The sequence below is a fragment of the Ambystoma mexicanum genome, chromosome 2q (genome assembly GCF_040938575.1).
Source record: "Ambystoma mexicanum isolate Mex_15411 chromosome 2q, UKY_AmexF1_1, whole genome shotgun sequence".
NCBI lineage: Eukaryota > Metazoa > Chordata > Amphibia > Caudata > Ambystomatidae > Ambystoma > Ambystoma mexicanum.
In genome coordinates, this window is record NC_090924.1 from 837,818,639 (window position 1) to 837,838,223 (window position 19,585).

The following is a 19,585-nucleotide window of genomic DNA, read 5'->3' on the forward strand; positions in this document are numbered from 1 at the left end:
GCAGAAAGTACAGACCCTTGGGAGTTTTGGAGGCAATCTCCATGGTCTAGTCTCTGGTTTTGACATTCTGACCCTTCTCGTATTACGAGTACCACGTCTCCGCACAGCCAGGACACACTACTAATTCAAACAGAGCGAAGCTGAAAAGAACATGTTTCTGATTCCACTCCTCAGAAAATATAGACAGTTTCTTTTTTTGGCCATTGTGGTTAATTGGTTTCATTTTCCTAGCATGGCCTTTTTGTTGGGTACCGTTCGTGCTAATTTTCAGAGTGCTGCAGTTTGTATAACTTGAGCTAGGAGAAGTTCAGAGGGTGGCTAGCTGGCGGAAACAAAGGCGAGTAAAATAGATGCATAGAAACTGCACTCTTATGTGCTTTGGATAAAGATACATTACCCACAGTTACATGATTATCCCACAACCCCCCTGAGTGTATTATCCTTGGATGCAGCCCAGGATAGAGACAGAAACAGCAGTGGCTGTGCAGACAGAATCTCACAGATATGCCAACTAAAAAAGAAAGAAGAAAAACAGTCCACTGCCATGTGTAGTACAAAAGAAACACTCATTACGAGAATCTGCACACTGCAGAGCCCCATGCTGTCCTTGTTAGAGAGATTGGCCCTCGGGATGAAAGTACAATCAACAGACCTGCGCAATCAAGCTCTTACTCAGGAATACCTACTTTTTTAGTCTTGCTTTTTTTCCGGAACCTCTGTATTTTTCCGGAACCTCTGTATCTAAAAAGGTGACGGTGTCTGCATTGTCGTACTGAGTGTGTCTATTGTACCGCACATGGCCGTCGACTGTTTGCCTTCTTTCCTTTTTTTTTGTCAGCGTGTTTGTGAGATTGCGTGACATGTTACTGAGCAGAATTTCACGCAGGACACTGCATAGCTACGACCCCAAAGGAATCAAAAGTGCTGCTAAGTTCTTCAATCCAAGAAAGTGCGGGGTCACAAGATTCCGATGTTTACAAAAAATTGGGCAATTGGTTTCTAATAATATATGTTTACATGTTAAAGGTAACCCTGCACTATTAGTTGGTGAACAGCTTTTTCACTGGTCTGTGCCAGGATCAATGTCAAGGCTGACATTCTTTTTTGTTGTTTTTTTTAACTCTTTTCCTTTTTTAACTCTTTATTTATATATTTTTCTAATAAGAATACAGAACAGGGTTCAACAACAGGGATAAAATACATAGTGATTTTGAAATAAATAATTCCATCAATACACATCAAATCATTTCCCAAATCATATCCCAAAAAATTCTTAATAGCATAACAGATTGAGAAATAGCCCCCCGCCCCCAAAAAAGAGATCCCAAAACAGAACAACCAGCATTCAACTAAAATCAAAACACACCACAGACTAACACACATACACCCATCATTCACAGGACATAACACAGCCCCTCTCTTATCCCCTTCATTATAGTACAACTTAGTACAACACAAACAACTAACCCTATCCATATAAGTCATTAAAAGGGTTCCCACAATTCAAAGAAAGTAAAGATGATCCGGGTCCTTATTCAACAGCATAACCTTTTCAATGCTGACTTGCTTAAATCTCATATTGGGATTAAAAACAGATGAGTGAAATCGATTCTGAAATTGGTAGTTTAGTTTTCACGCAAAGTACAAAAGTGGGATGCCATCCGATCCTTCGAGGTCACTATTTCAAAGATGCCGAGAAAGTCACTTGTCCACTACACATTAGAGAACATTTGGGGAGATGTGTTTCCTTTCTTCAGAAAGACATCGACGTTATTGTCATTGCATCCTCGCCTTGTACAGTAATCCTACACACATTAGACGCACCGCAAAAAGAGTTTGCTATATTTCTCAAATGTACATTTTATCTCACCTTGTCCACTCTCTGTAGATTACCCCTGCTCTGGAATGTTGGGGATGGTGTCCGGCCTTATTGCCGATGCTCAAATCACTGCTTCGAGCAAAGTTGATCGAAACTGGGTTCCAGAAAACGCTCGACTCATCACCAGCCGATCTGGCTGGGCACTGCCACCAACCATTAACCACCCGTACACCCAAGAGTGGCTCCAGGTAGACCTTGGCGAAGAGAAAAAAGTGAGAGGGATCATTATCCAGGGCGGCAAACACAGAGAAAACAAAGTGTTTATGAGGAAGTTCAAGATCGGCTACAGCAGCAACGGGTCCGATTGGAGCATGATCATGGACGCAACGAGAAATAGGGCAAAGGTAATAAGATCTCAAATGGAGACCTTGAAATGAAACCTTCAGGAGCTCAATACAGAGGGCCTGATTCACAGAAGGTCTAGACTGGTGCGAACCCGTTGGAAAACGGTCTGTGAATCAGGCCCAAAATGTATAAAGGTAACAATGAAAAGGAAATGCATGATTTTAAAATGTATTTATTTGCCCAATGTCATTGAACTGTTCAATATGTCAAAAGCAAATGATTAGCATGGTTTGGGTCTATTTAACATTTGACCTACAACATTTGACCTAATCACATTTGATCAAATTTATTTGACCTTTTTGTTGGTCTAAAATGCGGGGGAGGGAGACCCCCGCAACTCCCCCACTTCCCCTTAACCTAATCTATACCCTTACCCACCCCCATAGATATATTGAATTCATTTTGACCGAAAGAAAGGTAAAATAAATTTGATCAAATGTTTTAGGTCAAATGTTTTCAGGTCAATTATGCTAATACCGTTCAGTATGTCATAGAAACTTTGTAAACATGCTACCTTGTGTCACCGAATCATATTACCTTGACAGTATATCACTAGCATGTATTTCTATGGGGTTTAAAATGCAGCAATCATGTCAATAAATACAAAGGTGCAGGGTTATGAATAATAGGAAACCTCCCAGATTTGTCAGAGGACAAATGAAACACAAAAGAAAAGCGGCATGTTATACGCACAGAGCAAGGTCAACATCTAAGCCAAACCATTGAGTACATTAAGTGAGGGCCTGAGTGTGTGAGCCAGTCTGCCAGTCAGTGGGCTAGTGACTGAGTGAGTCTGTAAGTCAGTCAATCCGTAAATAAGTCAGTGGGCAAATCAACGAGTGAGTGAGTCGTTCAGTAAGTTAGAAAGCAAGTCAGTCAGTGGGGGAGTGATTGCTGACACACACATAAAGCCATACTGCTTGCTGATCACACCTGATCAGTCCTTCTTCGGTATCTGAACAACGTATGGGCGATCCCCCAAAAACTTGAAGCCCTTCCCACATTTGAAAAAAGTGCCCTTGTCCTCAAGTGAAAAGAAAATGTCACTTTTTAAAGTGAGAACAATATGTGATGACGTTACGACCTAACTGCCGCCATAACTGCATCGTAACATCGAGGTAGCAAGACACGTGTCCGGTTTTTTCCATTCAATCCACCATGTGCTTTGGCAGCTGCTCTACACCCCTTTGCTATTGGCCACAGGTAAGGGCTGTCATAGATGTCCCCTCGATCTTTACTGCGTGTCACAGAGCAAAGGGCGGTTCAAATCCTTTAAACGTTTTACGCTTGCTGTCACAGAGGATATACAAACACTTCAGCCAGTGATTCCCTCCATTACAGTTTATTTTAATTTGTTTAAAATGATGGCTCTATGGGATGAATTTAAACCCTGTCTGTGCGCGTGGCGCGAGGCTGCCTGGAGAAGTAATGTTGGTACGTGGGAATGATCTGTGCAACGCACTTGATTTCATGCAGAAGTAATTCCTGGTCTGCGGGCAGCGCTTGGAACACTTCCATTAAATGTTAGAGACACATTCCCATATGCTGTTTCTATCAGGCAAGAGCTGAGCTGTGGTCAATGATTGAAACCAGGCACTGGCCCAGATATGAAATGGGAATAATCTACTTGGAAATGTGTCTGAAGTCTCAAACATGAAGTCCGCCTGCCAGCTTTCATCTACAGGAGGAATTCACTCCAGGGATTAGCCCTGTTTAAATCTCACATTGTAAAACATTATAAGCCCTGTAAAATATTTAAAACATAATAACAGAGAAATGTAATAAGTGGGATTTATATAGATGCCCCGGACATTGAAGTCTGACTTTTTTTTCTAAATTAAATAAAGTCAACTTCTTAAAGCAAATGTTGCACGGCTTTGGAATACTAAGGACCCCCCACAAAAACGAGGATAATTCAGGTTGAAAATGTGAACTGGGTCAGCTCATGCAGCTGGCATTATATTCCCAACAAATAAAATAATTTGCTCTGGTAACTTGCTGTGGCACATTAGGTATTTGCATATATGTGGAAACAATTATTTGTGTTCACTAGTAACCAAAACATGCCAGGCAATGTGTACAGAGGAATCATACAAGTCCACCCCAAAAAGTCAAGTAGAGGTGAAAAAGTACCATAATTTCTTTAGACCAGAGCCATACCAATGTAAGCTAATTGCCAGATATGTGCTGTAAAAAACTCAAATGAAGAAAGATTCTGCACGTGACAGCCTCAGAGACAGATCCTGTTCATCAGAGTGTAATTCATTGGCTACGAAGAGCATTTTTCTAACAAGCACATGGTTAGATTCATTGTTTCTTTTAACTGAGTAGCTCTTTCTGTCACCTCAAGAGTCGTTCTAGCTCTACAGACAAGTAACAGGTGTTAGTGTATGGAACTTATTTTACTGACCTCAGAAAGTGGAGAGGCTGAGGGGCCCTACTAGGATTTGACGTTCACCTATGCACAGCAGTGGTGGAAGTGTATGAAAAGAAGTAGTGGAACTACCGCTGGCCTGCCCCGCTCCCCACAAAGCCCACTGCCACACCCCCTCCCACGCACAATACAAACCCCCAAACCCATGTGCCTGCTGTTTAAGGGGAAGTTCCGTCCAGTGCACTGAGGTGCAAGTTCTAACTGCTTCCTACACTTTTATTTTAAAACGAAACCATTTCAAAACGGTTTCTTTACAACAAAAAAAGTATAGGAACAGTAAAACTTAATCGTAAAAAAGCAGAGGAGCACCGCTGCCGCCCACTTCGACCACTGGCTATGCAGGTTAGGATCTCAGCAGCAGGCACTCAGCATGCTGAGTTAGCTTACTGACTCCCTTTTAGAGACCTTACCTGTTATGTGATAACTTGTTCAGATCCGTGCCACTTACCTATAAATCCATGCATTTTTATAATGATTAGGGCTCATGGAGATGGCTATGGGTCAGGAGTGGCGGTGTAGGGGGCCAGCTGACCTACGGTGAACATCAATGCTTAAACATGTTTTAATATTGATAGATTATAGCTTGTTCCCTAGAATACTCTACTAGCCACGCGTGCAGCTCTAGGCACTCGTATTGCCTTCTAAAAAATATATGCAAGCCTGTAAAGCCTTCACTGGGCATTAGACAAGTTATTGCAAAAGGTTGTGTTGGCATGGATTTAAGATCTATACCACAACATCAAGGCTTCACACAGTATTGTGGGAAGAATGGGGGGAGCTTTGATGGCAACTTGTACAGAACATTAAAAAGAGGATTGATGTACTTGCAAGTAGATTGTTAGGCACATAGGGCCTCATTACAAGTTTGGCGGTATTCCGATGGTAAATCTGCTGCAATAGCACCCACTGGAATCATTGTTACTGCAACCTGGTCTGGCGGGATTACCGCTGGATTACAAGTGGCAGTGGCGGAGTACATCCCAATTTTTTGAGAATCCGTTGGATTCTATGGGGCCTTTTTTGGCAGAATTACGGCCGAGGTAATCCCGCTGATTTTGCCAATTGTTGGAGGAAAGTGGGAGGATTTACCTCCAGCACGATGCTGGAGGCAAATCCCCTACTCCAGGGCCATACACGGTGCGGGAAAAGGGACGGTAATTCCGTTACCACCAATTTTTTCCTGCACCGCTATAGCATCTTGCTATCTGCCAGTCAACCTGCGAAATAAGCAGAACAAAGTTGAGGGCCGGAGAGAAAGGTCTCAACCCAATGAGAATATTCAACGGGATTGAGGACCAAAGTCTAATAATCCCAACCAATTGACAATAGCAAAGAACAGCCACTGCATCCTGGGAGTTACTCATGGAGGGGCATTTAGTTATGGTTCACAAATACAATAGATCATGCATTTTCTAGGTGGTTAAAAAGATATATGTGTTCCAAGCAAATTCAATAATATGGTGGGCAAAAACAATAGGAAATCGCATTGACTTCAAAGTCTACATGGGTTTTCACACTCAGCATAATTTTCTGCAAACCATAGAACCATTTTGCAGCCATTCAATAGGATTTCACCCAAGGATCCAGGTTTGCGCCTTTGCAAAGGAAAACGCTTTTTAGGATCAATGGTTGCAAGCAAATGTTCACAATTAAAGTGAACATTGCTCTAAATCAATTTGAATTTGTCAGCCAAACACAGGCAGCTCTAAAAGTTGTACAACAATCAAGGAGGGGGTTGGTGGTGGGTTTTAAGTAATGGTAGACTGAACAAGAAAGAACGAACTCAACTTTATAACGTTTTTACAATTGAATTGTCATTGTTGCTTGTTAATCAAGGGCACATTAACTAACCCTTCCTCAATGGCATGTTGAACACGCAAAACACTGCATTTTCAGGTGGGAGAACCACAAAAGTCAATAGGCCTGCAACCTGGAGGCCATACATGTGGCAGAGGCGAACAGTATAAATCCGAGTAACATAACATAAGAAATATTAGCTCCTAGAGGTGTGGGCATTCCACGGGATTGGCAGACGCATTCCCAGAGTGCATCCAAAGTTCATGAGGGTAATTACTCTATGATGCAACAATCGATGTCGCTGTTTCCAGTGCTTTCCAAACCAGTTTTTAGTTTAAAGGTATAGTGCATCTTTGAATAGAACTAAAATTCGAAAAGTCCTTTTCAGTACTAGTGGCTAATTTGCGACTCCTCTGTGACCCTTACGTGTAACCCCCTGGGTGCGTCTCTGCTCTACAGCATTGGGTTTACACTTCATAGATTCTATACATTCCCACATCCTGGCAGTGGCTAGAATATTAAAGCCAAAGTATATGTTGCTATACCCTTCCACCTCATCAGTCACTGAAAATATATGCAGTGTAATCGGGAAAATGTGTTTCATCTAAGTGACAAGTTCAGAACAGTAGGTTCTGATGTGGAGATGGGTCAAAGGCAATCAAGGGTTGTGGACGAAAACTACTCCACAAGCTCAGGACACCCGATTATGAAGCAAAAAGTAATGCCATTGTTGAGAACTCTCACCTTAAAATCATTGTTGTATTGTGCATTGCAGACTTTTGAAGGCAACACCAACTATGACACCCCTGAGCTACGGACATTTGCGCCTTTGTCAACGCGTTACCTTCGCGTCATTCCAGAACGAGCCACCCCTTCTGGACTTGGACTGAGAATGGAATTGCTTGGCTGTGACATTGAAGGTAATCACACTTCCCAGCACTCACTGTCACTTGCACACTTACTTTCCAGTGATTAGGGTGCACCAGTGATCATCCTATGAAGGAAGCAGACAACTTACTCCTTCTTCTCTGTCATACAATAAAGCCTTTTCTAGGGTGATGCAGAATGTGGTAGTGTTCCCACATGATGTTCATGAAACAAGAAAATGCTTTACTGTTTAGCCACTTTACTGCTGCATTGCGTGACTACACAATTGGCTAATAGCGCTACGACGTACACCTGCACATCCTCTGCAATTAAGCACCTAAAGGCTTGTGCCTCTGGATTTAGTTCATCCAGTCACTGCCCTCAGCAACAATCCATTAAACTGGATCCTAAGGAATCCCTCACTTCAAATCTATGGATTTTCCTTCGCATTATTTTGCATTGCTTAATTTCATTTTGCACCCTCTTAGTGGTGGGATACGTCTCACTTCACCATTAAATGATTACAATATCACTGATCTTTAACCTTTGGCTGTCCAGATGTTTTGGACTGCAACTCCCATCAGTCTTGCCAGCATAGTCAACGCTGAGGTATCATGGGAGTCACAGTCTAAATAATATGGAGAGCCGCAGATTGCAGACTACTAACCACTAACATTAACCAATAGAACCATGTTACTGAATAAAACAAATTGATACTTCGTCTATGCAGTGTTGCAAAAATAACATGCTTGACATGTTTGTAGCATGTATATAATGTTTCCCAACCTTCTGAATCGATCTAAGCTGTAGCGTGTGTTGACAATATAATGTTCCCTTAATTAACAGAGAATCTCCTGTATACCGCTGGTCTATAGGCGATGGTCATTGCCATGCAGGACTGGGCATGACTCTGTAACTAGTTCCTTCCTAGATTAGAAGCAGGTGCTGTCTCTACGCTGCAGGGTAGGTCCCATCTAGAGGACTGGCCATGAAGAGGGGCATCTTATTCCAGAACTTCTCCTGAATTTCCCAGAGAGATGGAGTTGGAACCTTTCTGTTCTTCCATCTCAATGAGCAAGTTTGTTGAAGACATTTCACGAAAAATTATTGGGAATATCCTACAACGTAACAACTGTCTAAATTTGACAGCTAGGTATGAAAATATAGAACACTACTGTGTTTTTTTTTCTGTGGGACATGCTATAATGCCCCTCCCCTGGGAAGAATGTAGTTTTAGAGAACAGTCTATGAACATGTATTCCACCCCCCCCAAATTGTAATTGGTTATTTATGACGCACTTAATAACCAGAGGTTTCTAAACCAGACCCGGGGATCGAACCTACGTTGCTCTGTGTCGTCTTGCTTTCAAAGCAAGCACGTTGTCCCTGAGCTATCCTAGGAGACTCAGTATAGTTTGTAAACATTTATCTGGGAATCTAGAATGGCATTTTGATCTCCTACTGATCTTATCAGGCAAGGGCGGCTGCTTCCAGTTAGTATTATTTATTAAACGCTGACGTTATTGATTCAGATCCTTATTTACAGCTGCAGCATAACAAACTGTGGCATTAATATGCAGAAAGGTCGGTCAGATCAATACTGTTTATCAAGTATGCGCTGTTGACTAAGTGTCTCAATTAGGATCACCAGTGCAATGCATTCAGCGACAGGAGGAATTGCAGGGCAAATATATTTGTAAGCTCAATAAACCAATCAGAGACATTAAACAGTGACAGCAGGAAGCAGGTGCAGGGCTCACCTCTGAACCCGCATGTTAGCCAATAGGAGTTGTCCAAATCATCGAAGGGATCCCGAAGCCTGTGAAAGATCCGATGTCTGAACTTCCCTCCCCATTACATTAGGGGAACTACAAAGCGACTGTGTTCACAGTTGTTCGCTTATAAAGGTCCAATAAGCCCATGAATAAACATTAGCAAACACAGAGGTATAGAATGTGGTTATTGAACGACGAGAAGATCAAGCATGGCTTTTTGACAGTCAGGCTGATGTGGAATGAGCTTTCGAAACGTGGTAGTCGTCTGTCACTGCCAGGAGATGTTTTACTAAGCTAGATGAACCTGAGAGCTCAGATGCGAATGATAGGAAGGTAGACTGTATCCGACAAACTGCTGAAGTGCCTGCGCCTTTCTTTCAGCTCCGACGCCGTTCCCTGACGAATGTGAAGACGACCAGGAACCGTGTCATAGTGGAACAGGTGATGACTACCAACCGCCAGGTGCTAAAATCATCTTCATTCCATGCAAGCTTCATGTGTTCGTGCCAATGTTATATGATTCCATCAGGTTGCTTCTAATAGTACATGCATGAGCGGTGCATCGCCACACTTAGCGTGTCTTGCCATCAGATCTCTGTTTGCAATCAGCGTCATGTATAAATATCATTTTAGAGTACGCAACACCGACTAGGCAGTACACATTTAAGGACCCGTCTGTGATACACAATGTCATCTACTAAAGAGAGTGTGTGTAATATATTAAAGTTAGGAGATGGGATACGGAAATGTCATGTTGATGTGGCGACTGTCATTGCACAGTCCCTGTGAAAACCAATATAAAATTCACACGGATTCTGTCATTTTGGTCATGCGTCAGATGAGTTCAGAAGGTCTACAATTTGGTTTGCTTGAGGATGTGGATGTAGAGGCCTTGTGTTCCATTAGGCAAGGAAAGGAGATCTAAATAAATAAAAAGAAAGTGCAAACTAGCTTGCCTTCTAGTTGAAGATCCAGCTAATTAGCAGTATTTATTGTGATCAGTTTTCTTGTGGGGAGGTGTTGTATAGCACGGAATAGTCCTAGAGGGCGTCAGGGCGCTGTATAGGAATGGAAACACAGGGATACGGGTAGAATCATAGCAAGGTGATCAACTATTCATGGGATATTGTATACAATTATGTGATCTCTGAAGAAACAATAGATGACCATGAAAGCAGGAACATGCTCACATGGTACACGCCTTTGCCACGAAGATCGGTCTACAGTATATTTTCATTGATGTAAAGGTACAGGTGGGAGACAAGCAGATCAAGATGACAGGCAAAGAGTCAATACAGCAAAAAGGATGAGGGGGGTAGGTGAGTCTGGCAAATGTGAGATGTGGGATCCATTGGGATAGTTCCTGATGAAAGAGAGTTAGAGTGTCAACAGGACAGGAGTTAAAGAGCGTTTGAAGAGAGACAGATGTTACAGAGTGGGCCATCATTCAAGAAGGCGTAACCTTAGTGGCCAAACCCAGGGTAGTGGGGTATCCTTGCTCAAGAGTTTACAAGGAAGGAATAGGTAGTAGAAACTAATAGGTATTTCAAGATTTAACATTGGTGCCACAGTCAGAGGCATTGGGTGGTCCAACAGAAGGTGTAGCAGTGTAGGCACTACTTTTAGGCATCTAGATCTTGCACTCTGTAAACCAAGGGTGTGCAATCTGTCGCTCGCCAGATGTTATGAACTACAACTCCCATGAGTCCTAACCAGCATAGTCTATGGTGAAGGATGACGAGAGTTGGCGTCATAAAACAACGGGAGAGCCGAAGGTTGCAGACCCCTGCTGTAGACAAACATTTCTACATCTAGCTGAAAGAAGAAAGACACCTGCAATTAATGCAAAGACCTAACAATGCACTCTGTAGTTAAGATATGAATGTTATTGCATTTAAACAAATACCATCAAAAGTTACGGTGGGTGTAACAAAATTCAAAAAAAGCATGAAACTGTCCTGCCTGAATTGTGGCAGTAAAATAGGCCAGTTCAGCTAACCAATCATAGCATGGCAAAACACCACCCAATGGCTATCTCTGAAAGTTCACCTCCAGTGCAGAGCCAACCGAGCTGTCCGGCAGGATAAAGGGCATGGTTTGGACCATAAAGCATGGTTTTGCACTCATTTGCATACCCACAATGCAGGAGGAGAACATCTAGAGATGGCTGCTGGGTGGCGCTGTTGCATGCGGTCTATCGGAAATGGCCTGAATACCGCGATGGAAATGTGTGCACTTCACATGCTGGTGTCTACATTGTGACCCATTGTGCCCCGTGCAGCCGCCACGCATGTTTTTTTTGTTGCGATGAAGACCATAGTGCGCGTCTCGTTTCATGCATTTGTACTAATTAATGTTCCTTTTTTAGGTGGAACGCTGGTGCTGAGTTCAGAAAAACCATCTATAATCGACGGCAGTGCGTCACAACCAGGTACACATGGCGCCGCGTCACGCCACACGGAATGTCAGCCTTAAGGTCCCGTTTTGCGCGTAGACACATGAGTGAACCCCCCCCCCATGAACCTTTTTTATTCGAAGCACCTCTTGTAACGAAGTCTCTTTGTTCGTTTGCCTATAAATATTCCTCTTTGATCCGCATGCAAATTCTCTCCAGAGAGAGGGTTTGAAACAGCTCTAATTAAGAGCTGATAATAGCTAAACAGGGGGTGAATCTAAGTATAGCCTGGCCAAATAACTGCCTTTGTTTTAATTGTGTCTTCCTGATATATGCTAATCGGCTGCAGTGTGAGCCGCAGCCTGCCCCGGTAGCATGGTTTAATTAAATGTTGGTTGTTTAGTCTGTGCGGCAAATAATACCTACACTTTATTTATTAAGCAGCCCGATGGCGCGTTTGCTGCTGCGCTCGTGATGCAAGCGGGCGGCAGATGCCAGCATAACGAGCAAATGTGTTCGAAATTCTAAAATATTGCGCAGAACCTTCCAATATGGCGCTCGGTGCCTCTCTTGCGTCTGCCACAGGGCTGCCACTTTGGAATGCATGTTTTCTGTAGGCTTTGACACAAATAGGCTCGAGAACGTGTTTCTAAATTATGCACTGTGGGGAAGGGAGAGGAGAGGTGCTGGGGTTTCATACAACAATGCCTATTTTCTGAAGCCATCGAGCCGCTGCAAGAGCGTGCAGGGTTGAACAGTGTGAGGCGGGCAGCCCTGATGCACAGGGTCTGACAGCACTTCTGGGGTATGCAGGACTCGGGGTTTCAAAAATAGCCTTTCAGTAAACTCTTATTTTCAAACACTAAGGCACGTCCTGCCTCCTAACCTGTGTGGAGCCAAATATATGATATGATGGGTTATTTATAACGCGCTTAATACCTAGACGTTTCTAAGCGCGGACCCGGGGATCGAACCTATGGGGCTCCGTGTCGTCGAGCATGTTGCCCCTGGGCTATCCTCCCGAGACAAAGCACACAATGCACCCGATCTAGCTTTAAATCAGAAGACTGAGCCCCATACCCCAACCTTTACCCCTTCACACCCATGTCACGTCCCCTCTTTATACCCTTCTCGCTATACCGCCCTTTTTGCATGTGTATGCCCCTTCACAATTTAGACTCATTGGGCCTCATTACTAGTATGGTGGTGCAGAAAAAAGGTGTTGGTATCTGAATTACCACCACTCTTCCATATATATATATACCACTAGCATCACGCTGGAGGTAAATCCTCCCACTTTCCGCAAAAGAATCAGCGAAATCGGTGGTATTACTACAGAGGTCATTTCTAGTGGACCAAGTGGTGGTAACGGTTATTCCGTTGAGTGGTATTTCCGGTGGATTTACCACCGGAGTACCTCCGAACTCCTAATGTGGCTCATAGTCCTTTCCCCCTTCTTGCTATCATAAGTTAATAAGTCCTGCATATTGTGAAGATCCAAAGGAAAGTGACTGACTAAAACATTTACTTTTTTTATATAGAGGTTGGTATTTTAATTTTGCCATTTTATACAGTTGAAAATAGCAAGTGTGACAATTACACAACTTAATAGTATTCGAGTTATCCACCCAGAAGGCTGGTAGGCTCTGTTGACTCGCCTAGAATTAAAATAGTGACAAACACATCACCCACCAATGTGAGTAGTGAGTGCTTAACTCACTGAGCTACCTGACTAATATTTACCGAGTGAGTTTGTGATTGAGTGATAGGATTAGTGAGGTAGTTGTAAACTGTCGGAGTAGAGGAGGCAACTGGAATAACGTGTGTTAGGTTACTTGATATTTCTACAGCACCTAACTGCCATTGTTGTGGCTTTGATGCTGCGGGGTAAAGGGCCCTCAGGCCGTCTGTAGTCTGAACAGCCATTAAATAAAACGAGCATTACATTGCATGCAAATAGTATTTATCATTTCAAGCAACTCCTCAGTTATTAGCAGAGATTGCTAGAGTAGTGACATTATAATAGGCGTAACGTGAAAAGTGTTCAGGTGTGCCATGGAAGTTTTGTCGATGACCATGTGTAAACTAGGCTGAATGTTTCATGGAAATCAACCATTTTCCATAGGGTGTTGGTGGCACGGGGCTGCTTTAAAGAAGTCTATCAACCACATACATGCAGAACACATGCACAATGAATAACTTGAAATCACATGCACATTTGCTGGACATGTCAAGCTTACATTCCATGCGTGTCCACTTGCCAGTACGTATCTGAGTATGGCCAGAGGTTTATGGCATTGAAAGACTAGATAACTGGCATTAGCCACACGTGCATACAGTATGATTTATGCAAAACAGTGTGACAGAACCATGTTTTAGTGTGGTGCTTCAGACTTAAGCACTCTGAAAGTAAGTGTTCAATGTACCATTCTGAGAAGGAATTACCAATCCCAGAGAGAGCCCGACAAATGGGCTTTGGTTAGTGATATTGGGGGAGGGAGGCGGGGGGGGGGGGGAATGTGTAGTGTTGACTGGTATGCCCACAAGAAAATGTGATTGAAAAAAAGTGATGAGAGAATCCTTCATTGGACAGGAACCCTTCTTGTTGGCCATTTTCAAGTGTGGTGGTGGCATTAAGTTAAGTCATCTTGTACATGTGTCATGGCCTTGGCATGTCCTTAGGAGTTCCTAGAAGCTATGGGGGCTACTAACCAGATAATCATATTGGATCCCTGCCTGCTGACAGCTGGACGGGGGTCTGAAAAAGAAAAGCCAGTTGACAGCGGTGTCAGAGCCAGGAATTGGCAGTGTGTAGAATTTGTGTTGGGGTGCAAAAAAGGAGTGTTTCACAAAAGGATCTGTCCCACCAGACCCATTCCAGATTGGCCTTGGGAGGAGAAGAGAGCACACGTGTTGCCTCTGTATGTAGTCAAATGGTAAATAAGTCACAGGGATGCAGTTTGAAAGAATTAATTAGAGGTACGATTTTAAACTAAAGCATGGTAGGTTAGCTGGGTCAAAAGAGACATTCAAAAGTATGGACAACACGCTGAGAGGGCCACTCGGTGAGTGAAATGTCCTCTTCTTTGGTGGACCGTCCCTAATCATGACAAGATAGAGAAGAAACTCACACCTTTACTTAGACGAGTGGGCACTGCCCTTTTCCTCAAACACCCTATCACTGATGGTGGAAATAGCCAAACACCATTAAAGGCATGGTCGGTTAATAAAAAGGTGTGAAGAAACGTATCTTTCGCCTGCATTGTATATATAACAGCGTGCACATTTTAAGAGGTCTAGCAAGTCTTAATGAAGGGTATTCTAAGGTTGTAATTCAAAGTCCTTCAGAGGGCTTGACATATAAGTAGCTTATTCTATAGCACACACACGTGTGCAGTCCTTTCAGAATGCGCAGTGCAGCCAGGGCCATCTGTTACCAGTAAACTATCCATCTCCTAAGAAGAGTGATAAGCTATCACTAATAAGCGATGTTGTAGAACTCTGAAATCACTGATTCTGTATCTGCTGCTTTTCTAAAGGCCTGCATATCCTCCTGTTCTGTAAAAAGGCTTTCAAATTATACTTTTCAATCTTATTTCATGTCTTCCTTGTAATATATGATAGAATTATCATTAGGTCTAATAACTGGAAGGAGCTGTACCTATAGTGAGTTATGCCAATCTAGCGCTCTCTCTTTTTCCCTTTCACTCTCCCTCTCTTTCCTTTCTCTCTTGCTATTTCTGTACTTTCAGACTCTCTCTCTACCTCTCTGTCTCTCTCTCTTTGCGGGCAGGAGTTGCATTGTCATGTGCATGTTTGCTAGAGCCTCCCCTGCCATTGCTGACATCAGTGTGGACAGAGATAAAATAGATATTGTGAAGAGAGGGGGGCTCTGTTGTTTTGCAAAAGAGGCTTTCGGAACATGTGCTCATATTTATTTCTTTATTTATTGTGCATTTGTACGAAGGCATGTATATATCAAGTAAATTGTGTTTCAAAGCGCCCACAGGGCAACAAGGAGGGAACATGGGAATGAAAGACAAATATAACAAATATTGTAAATTTACTATTTTTAAAAGTGTACAATTTTAATTTCTAATGATAACTTGCAGTATATGTTGTAACCATAATACGAGCATAATAATTGTCTTACTGAGCTAAGCATATTATCGAAACTTAGGTTAACCATATACATTATTTTCTGATAGAAGGTAATCATTCCAAAGAAGACAATTGGGTATACTCCTGTTCTGCTCTGTCTAAAAGCCCCTAGCAGTGGGTGGAAGTGGACAAAGAGCACAAATGAGGCTTCCTGGCTGTTTTGAATGAAATGAAAGAACTTTTTGGGAACATAAGTATGTCCAGGAACCTTCACATTCAACAAACATGTGATAAAAGAGTTTAATCCTTAAATCTCTTAGTAACTAATTCACACTGGACTTGGTGCACCTTTTGTCATTTAAGACACTCACCCCAACAATAAAATGTGTATAACAATGAACCACAAATGTGGACAGCCTAGGGCTTTGTGAAAGTACAATGGCTATACATACCATGTGTCACTCCATTGGGATGAGATGACTGTCATTCTTCTATAAACAATAGTTCTCTGATCATACATTTATTGTGTTATTATACATTCGCTATCTCACAGTAATAGTAAGTCTATATTTTAACCTTTTATAAAGGCCTTTCTTTGATGCTGCACAGGGGTTTTGGCAAATTCTTATTTTAACGTTAAATGGTCAACACAAGAAATTGCGAAAAAGTGCCTATGATCTCAACCTTATATGGTTGAATTGTTCATCTCACTGGTATTTGAATGAGTGATTTGCTGCTCAAGCACACAAACAAGTCAGTATAATGATTGCAATCACAAGAAAGGCACTACACTCCCAATGTCACCTGCCACTGATAAAGACTTCTATGAGCTTTCCTAGCCATGTGCACAAAGGGTAGCAGTGACACAAGCAGGGATCCCAAAAGAGCCTAGCCAACTTTATGAATCAAATCTCCTGTTGGACATGAGCTATGTACAAGATATCTGCTTACACTACAAGTGGAACGAGAAATGCGCCAATAAAGGAAGTAAATATAATTACTTTTTATATTAGTTGCATTTCCTTTGATACAATAAAAAAAGTTCTTATAATTGAAGTGCACATTTACCATAAAGGAAATGGCACAGCATGAAGCACCGTGGCACCACATACAAAAAAAGACCTCTGCATGTGACAAAGAAACATATAGTTAGCGTGATAGGTGGAATGATATGCACCAAGCACTCGAGCGTAGCTGTGCGCTAGGGTATGGAAAGTGGTACTACATGAACCAATGAAGCGCTAGAGACCCTCTCTGAAGGCTTTTCCTGGAGTTATGGGTCCTGAAGACAGTGTTAAAGGTCTAAGCACAGCAAGTGCATTCAATGGAGTTTACAGTCCCATATCGCCTGGTACAGCCCAAGAGCAGGGGTCTAAACATGGATTATAATTTGCGTCGCTCTTGATACTATATCTCACGATTACTCATTATGTTTTGGATTTCAACTCCCCTAATGCCTAGCCAGTGTAGACAATGGCGAAGGATTAGGAGAATTGCATTCTAAAACATCTGGAGGGCCATATGATTGGTAAGCAGGGAATATAGTTTGTTTAAGTAAATATAAGCTGTTAGTACATAAATCTCCCTGGGCAGTTGCACAGAGTTGCGTGCTGGTGTGCCCGTAACCTTAGAAATCAGCGTTCTGAGCAATATGCAGGCTATACAAACCAACCTGGGGACTATACTGGTTCATATAGCCCGCAGACTGTCAAATGAGAGTGCTGTTTTAGCATTCAGAGGGGTATAATAACTTAATTTGGAAACAGGCTCTTCTGAATCCGAATAGCTTCACCCGGCATCCTTGGCCCTCCCCTCCAAAGAGCATCAGTGGCTTTGGCTCAGCCCACAAGCAACAGGGCTTGCCTTTCCATTACCCACCAACTGGTGTGGAATCTGAACGCAGACTACAAGACCTCCCCAGATTCACTGCACTGCAGAAATTGCATGATGATCACCCTGCACCACTGCATCACATTCCATGCAGATTGCTTAAAGTAGCAGTGAAAATACATGTGCAGAAGTGTTATTCTAGAAGAATAAAGTGGAGGTGAAATGAAGTTCAAGGGCTGTGGCTAAGAGGGGCCTTATCAGAACCACCTATAACAATGTTTTGCCAGCATTGTCTGGGACTTGTTCCTTTGCCCAAGATCCATTCTGAGGTTTGCACCAAGCAAAGCTTCCGCAGTTTGCAAATTCAAGGATCCCAGCACCTCAGTTCCCATATTTCCAAGTTCGGGGATATGGCAAAGGAAATAGAGTCTCAAAAGGGAACCAGGACGATTATCAGGCGGTGGGTACAAAGTCCCGGGAATGATCAGGTGGTGGGATACACATCCCAGGACTGATCAGGAGGCAGGAAACACGGGCACAGGAATGACCAGGGGGTGGGTTCACGTTCCCAGGAATGATCAGGCGGCGGATACATGGGCCTGGTAATGATCAGGAGGTGGGGTACAAGGTCTTGGGAATGATCCGGTGGTGAGATACACAGTCCCGGGAATGATGAGCAGGCGGGATCCAAGTTCCTGGGAATGATCTCGATGTGGGATACACAGTGCTTGGAATGATGAGGAGGTGGGATGCAAGGTCCTGGGAATGATCAGGAGTCTCATACACAGTCCTGGGAATAATCGGGTGGTGGGATACACAGGACTGGGAATTATCGGGAGGTGGGATATAAGGTCCCGGGAATGATCAGGCAGTGGGATACACAGTCCCTGGAATGATCAGGAGGCAGGATACATGGACCTGGCAATGATCAGGTGGCGGGATACACGGGCCAGGAATGATCAGGTAGTGGGATACATGGTCCCTGGAATGATCAGGAGGCAGAATACATGGACCTGGCAATGATCAGGTGGCAGGATACACGGGCCAGGAATGATCAGGTAGTGGGATACATGGTCCCTGGAATGATCAGGAGGCAGGATACATGGACCTGGCAATGATCAGGTGGCAGGATACACGGGCCAGGTATGATCAGGTAGTGGGATACATGGTCCCTGGAATGATCAGGAGGCAGGATACATGGACCTGGCAATGATCAGGTGGCAGGATACATGGACCTGGCAATGATCAGGTGGCAGGATACACGGGCCAGGAATGATCAGGTAGTGGGATACATGGTCCCTGGAATGATCAGGAGGCAGGATACATGGACCTGGCAATGATCAGGTGGCGGGATACACGGGCAAGGAATGATCAGGAAGTGGGATACATGGTCCCTGGAATGATCAGGAGGCAGGATACATGGACCTGGCAATGATCAGGTGGCGGGATACGCGAGCTCAGGAATGATCAGGAAGTGGGTGCACAGTCCTGCGAATGGTCAGGACGTGGGATACACGATCCCAGGAACATCACTTGATATTTAATTTGTCGCTTTTGAATTTCATTAATCCCCAAAATATCAACCATTACCTTTACCAACAATGCAAAAATATCATAGAATCATTGTTTCTTCTGCCTTCTATTTAGCTATGATTCCACTGCTGCATGCATAATTGAGCTTTCTGTGATGTCATCTACTTCCTGTTTTTATTAGAAGCGTTGAATAACAGTGCCAGCACATTTAGGGTTTCTGTTGCACGTGGAGAATGTTTGGCCGCGTGATTTCCTCTGCTGCACAAGATTGTTTCTGTGTTAGTCCTTGCTATACTTTCGAGCAGCCTGGGACGAGCTAACTTTCCAAAGTCAATGTATTCGTTTTTAAGCGGAATTTGTGCTGCTTGACTGACTTCCAGCCGTAAAGTCGCTTTAAAATGATCATATTACAGAAAGACCCAGGGTAGCACACCACAGTTGTGGAGCCGTTCCAGAAACTCTCCTTTCCGTCTGTTAAATCATAACCAGGCGTGACCTCCGCAGTGACACATTAACAAGCTGTTGATATCAGTATTTGCCCAATACCGAGGCCACGCTCAACTCTGCTGACAGCAGCTGTCAGTCGGCTAATTCCCATACTTGAAATTAATTCCAGCTACGCATGCATG

At 43.3% G+C, this 19,585-nt stretch overlaps 1 protein-coding gene across 1 annotated transcript in view; it reads left to right on the plus strand.

Annotated features, from left to right (window-relative positions):
• NRP1 (neuropilin 1) overlaps positions 1–19,585 on the plus strand; it is a 279,683-nt gene that overhangs the window by 212,714 nt on the left and 47,384 nt on the right. The window contains 4 exon segments of the mRNA XM_069648055.1: positions 1,889–2,223; positions 7,231–7,375; positions 9,479–9,538; positions 11,466–11,528. Coding sequence (XP_069504156.1) covers positions 1,889–2,223; positions 7,231–7,375; positions 9,479–9,538; positions 11,466–11,528 — 603 coding nt within the window.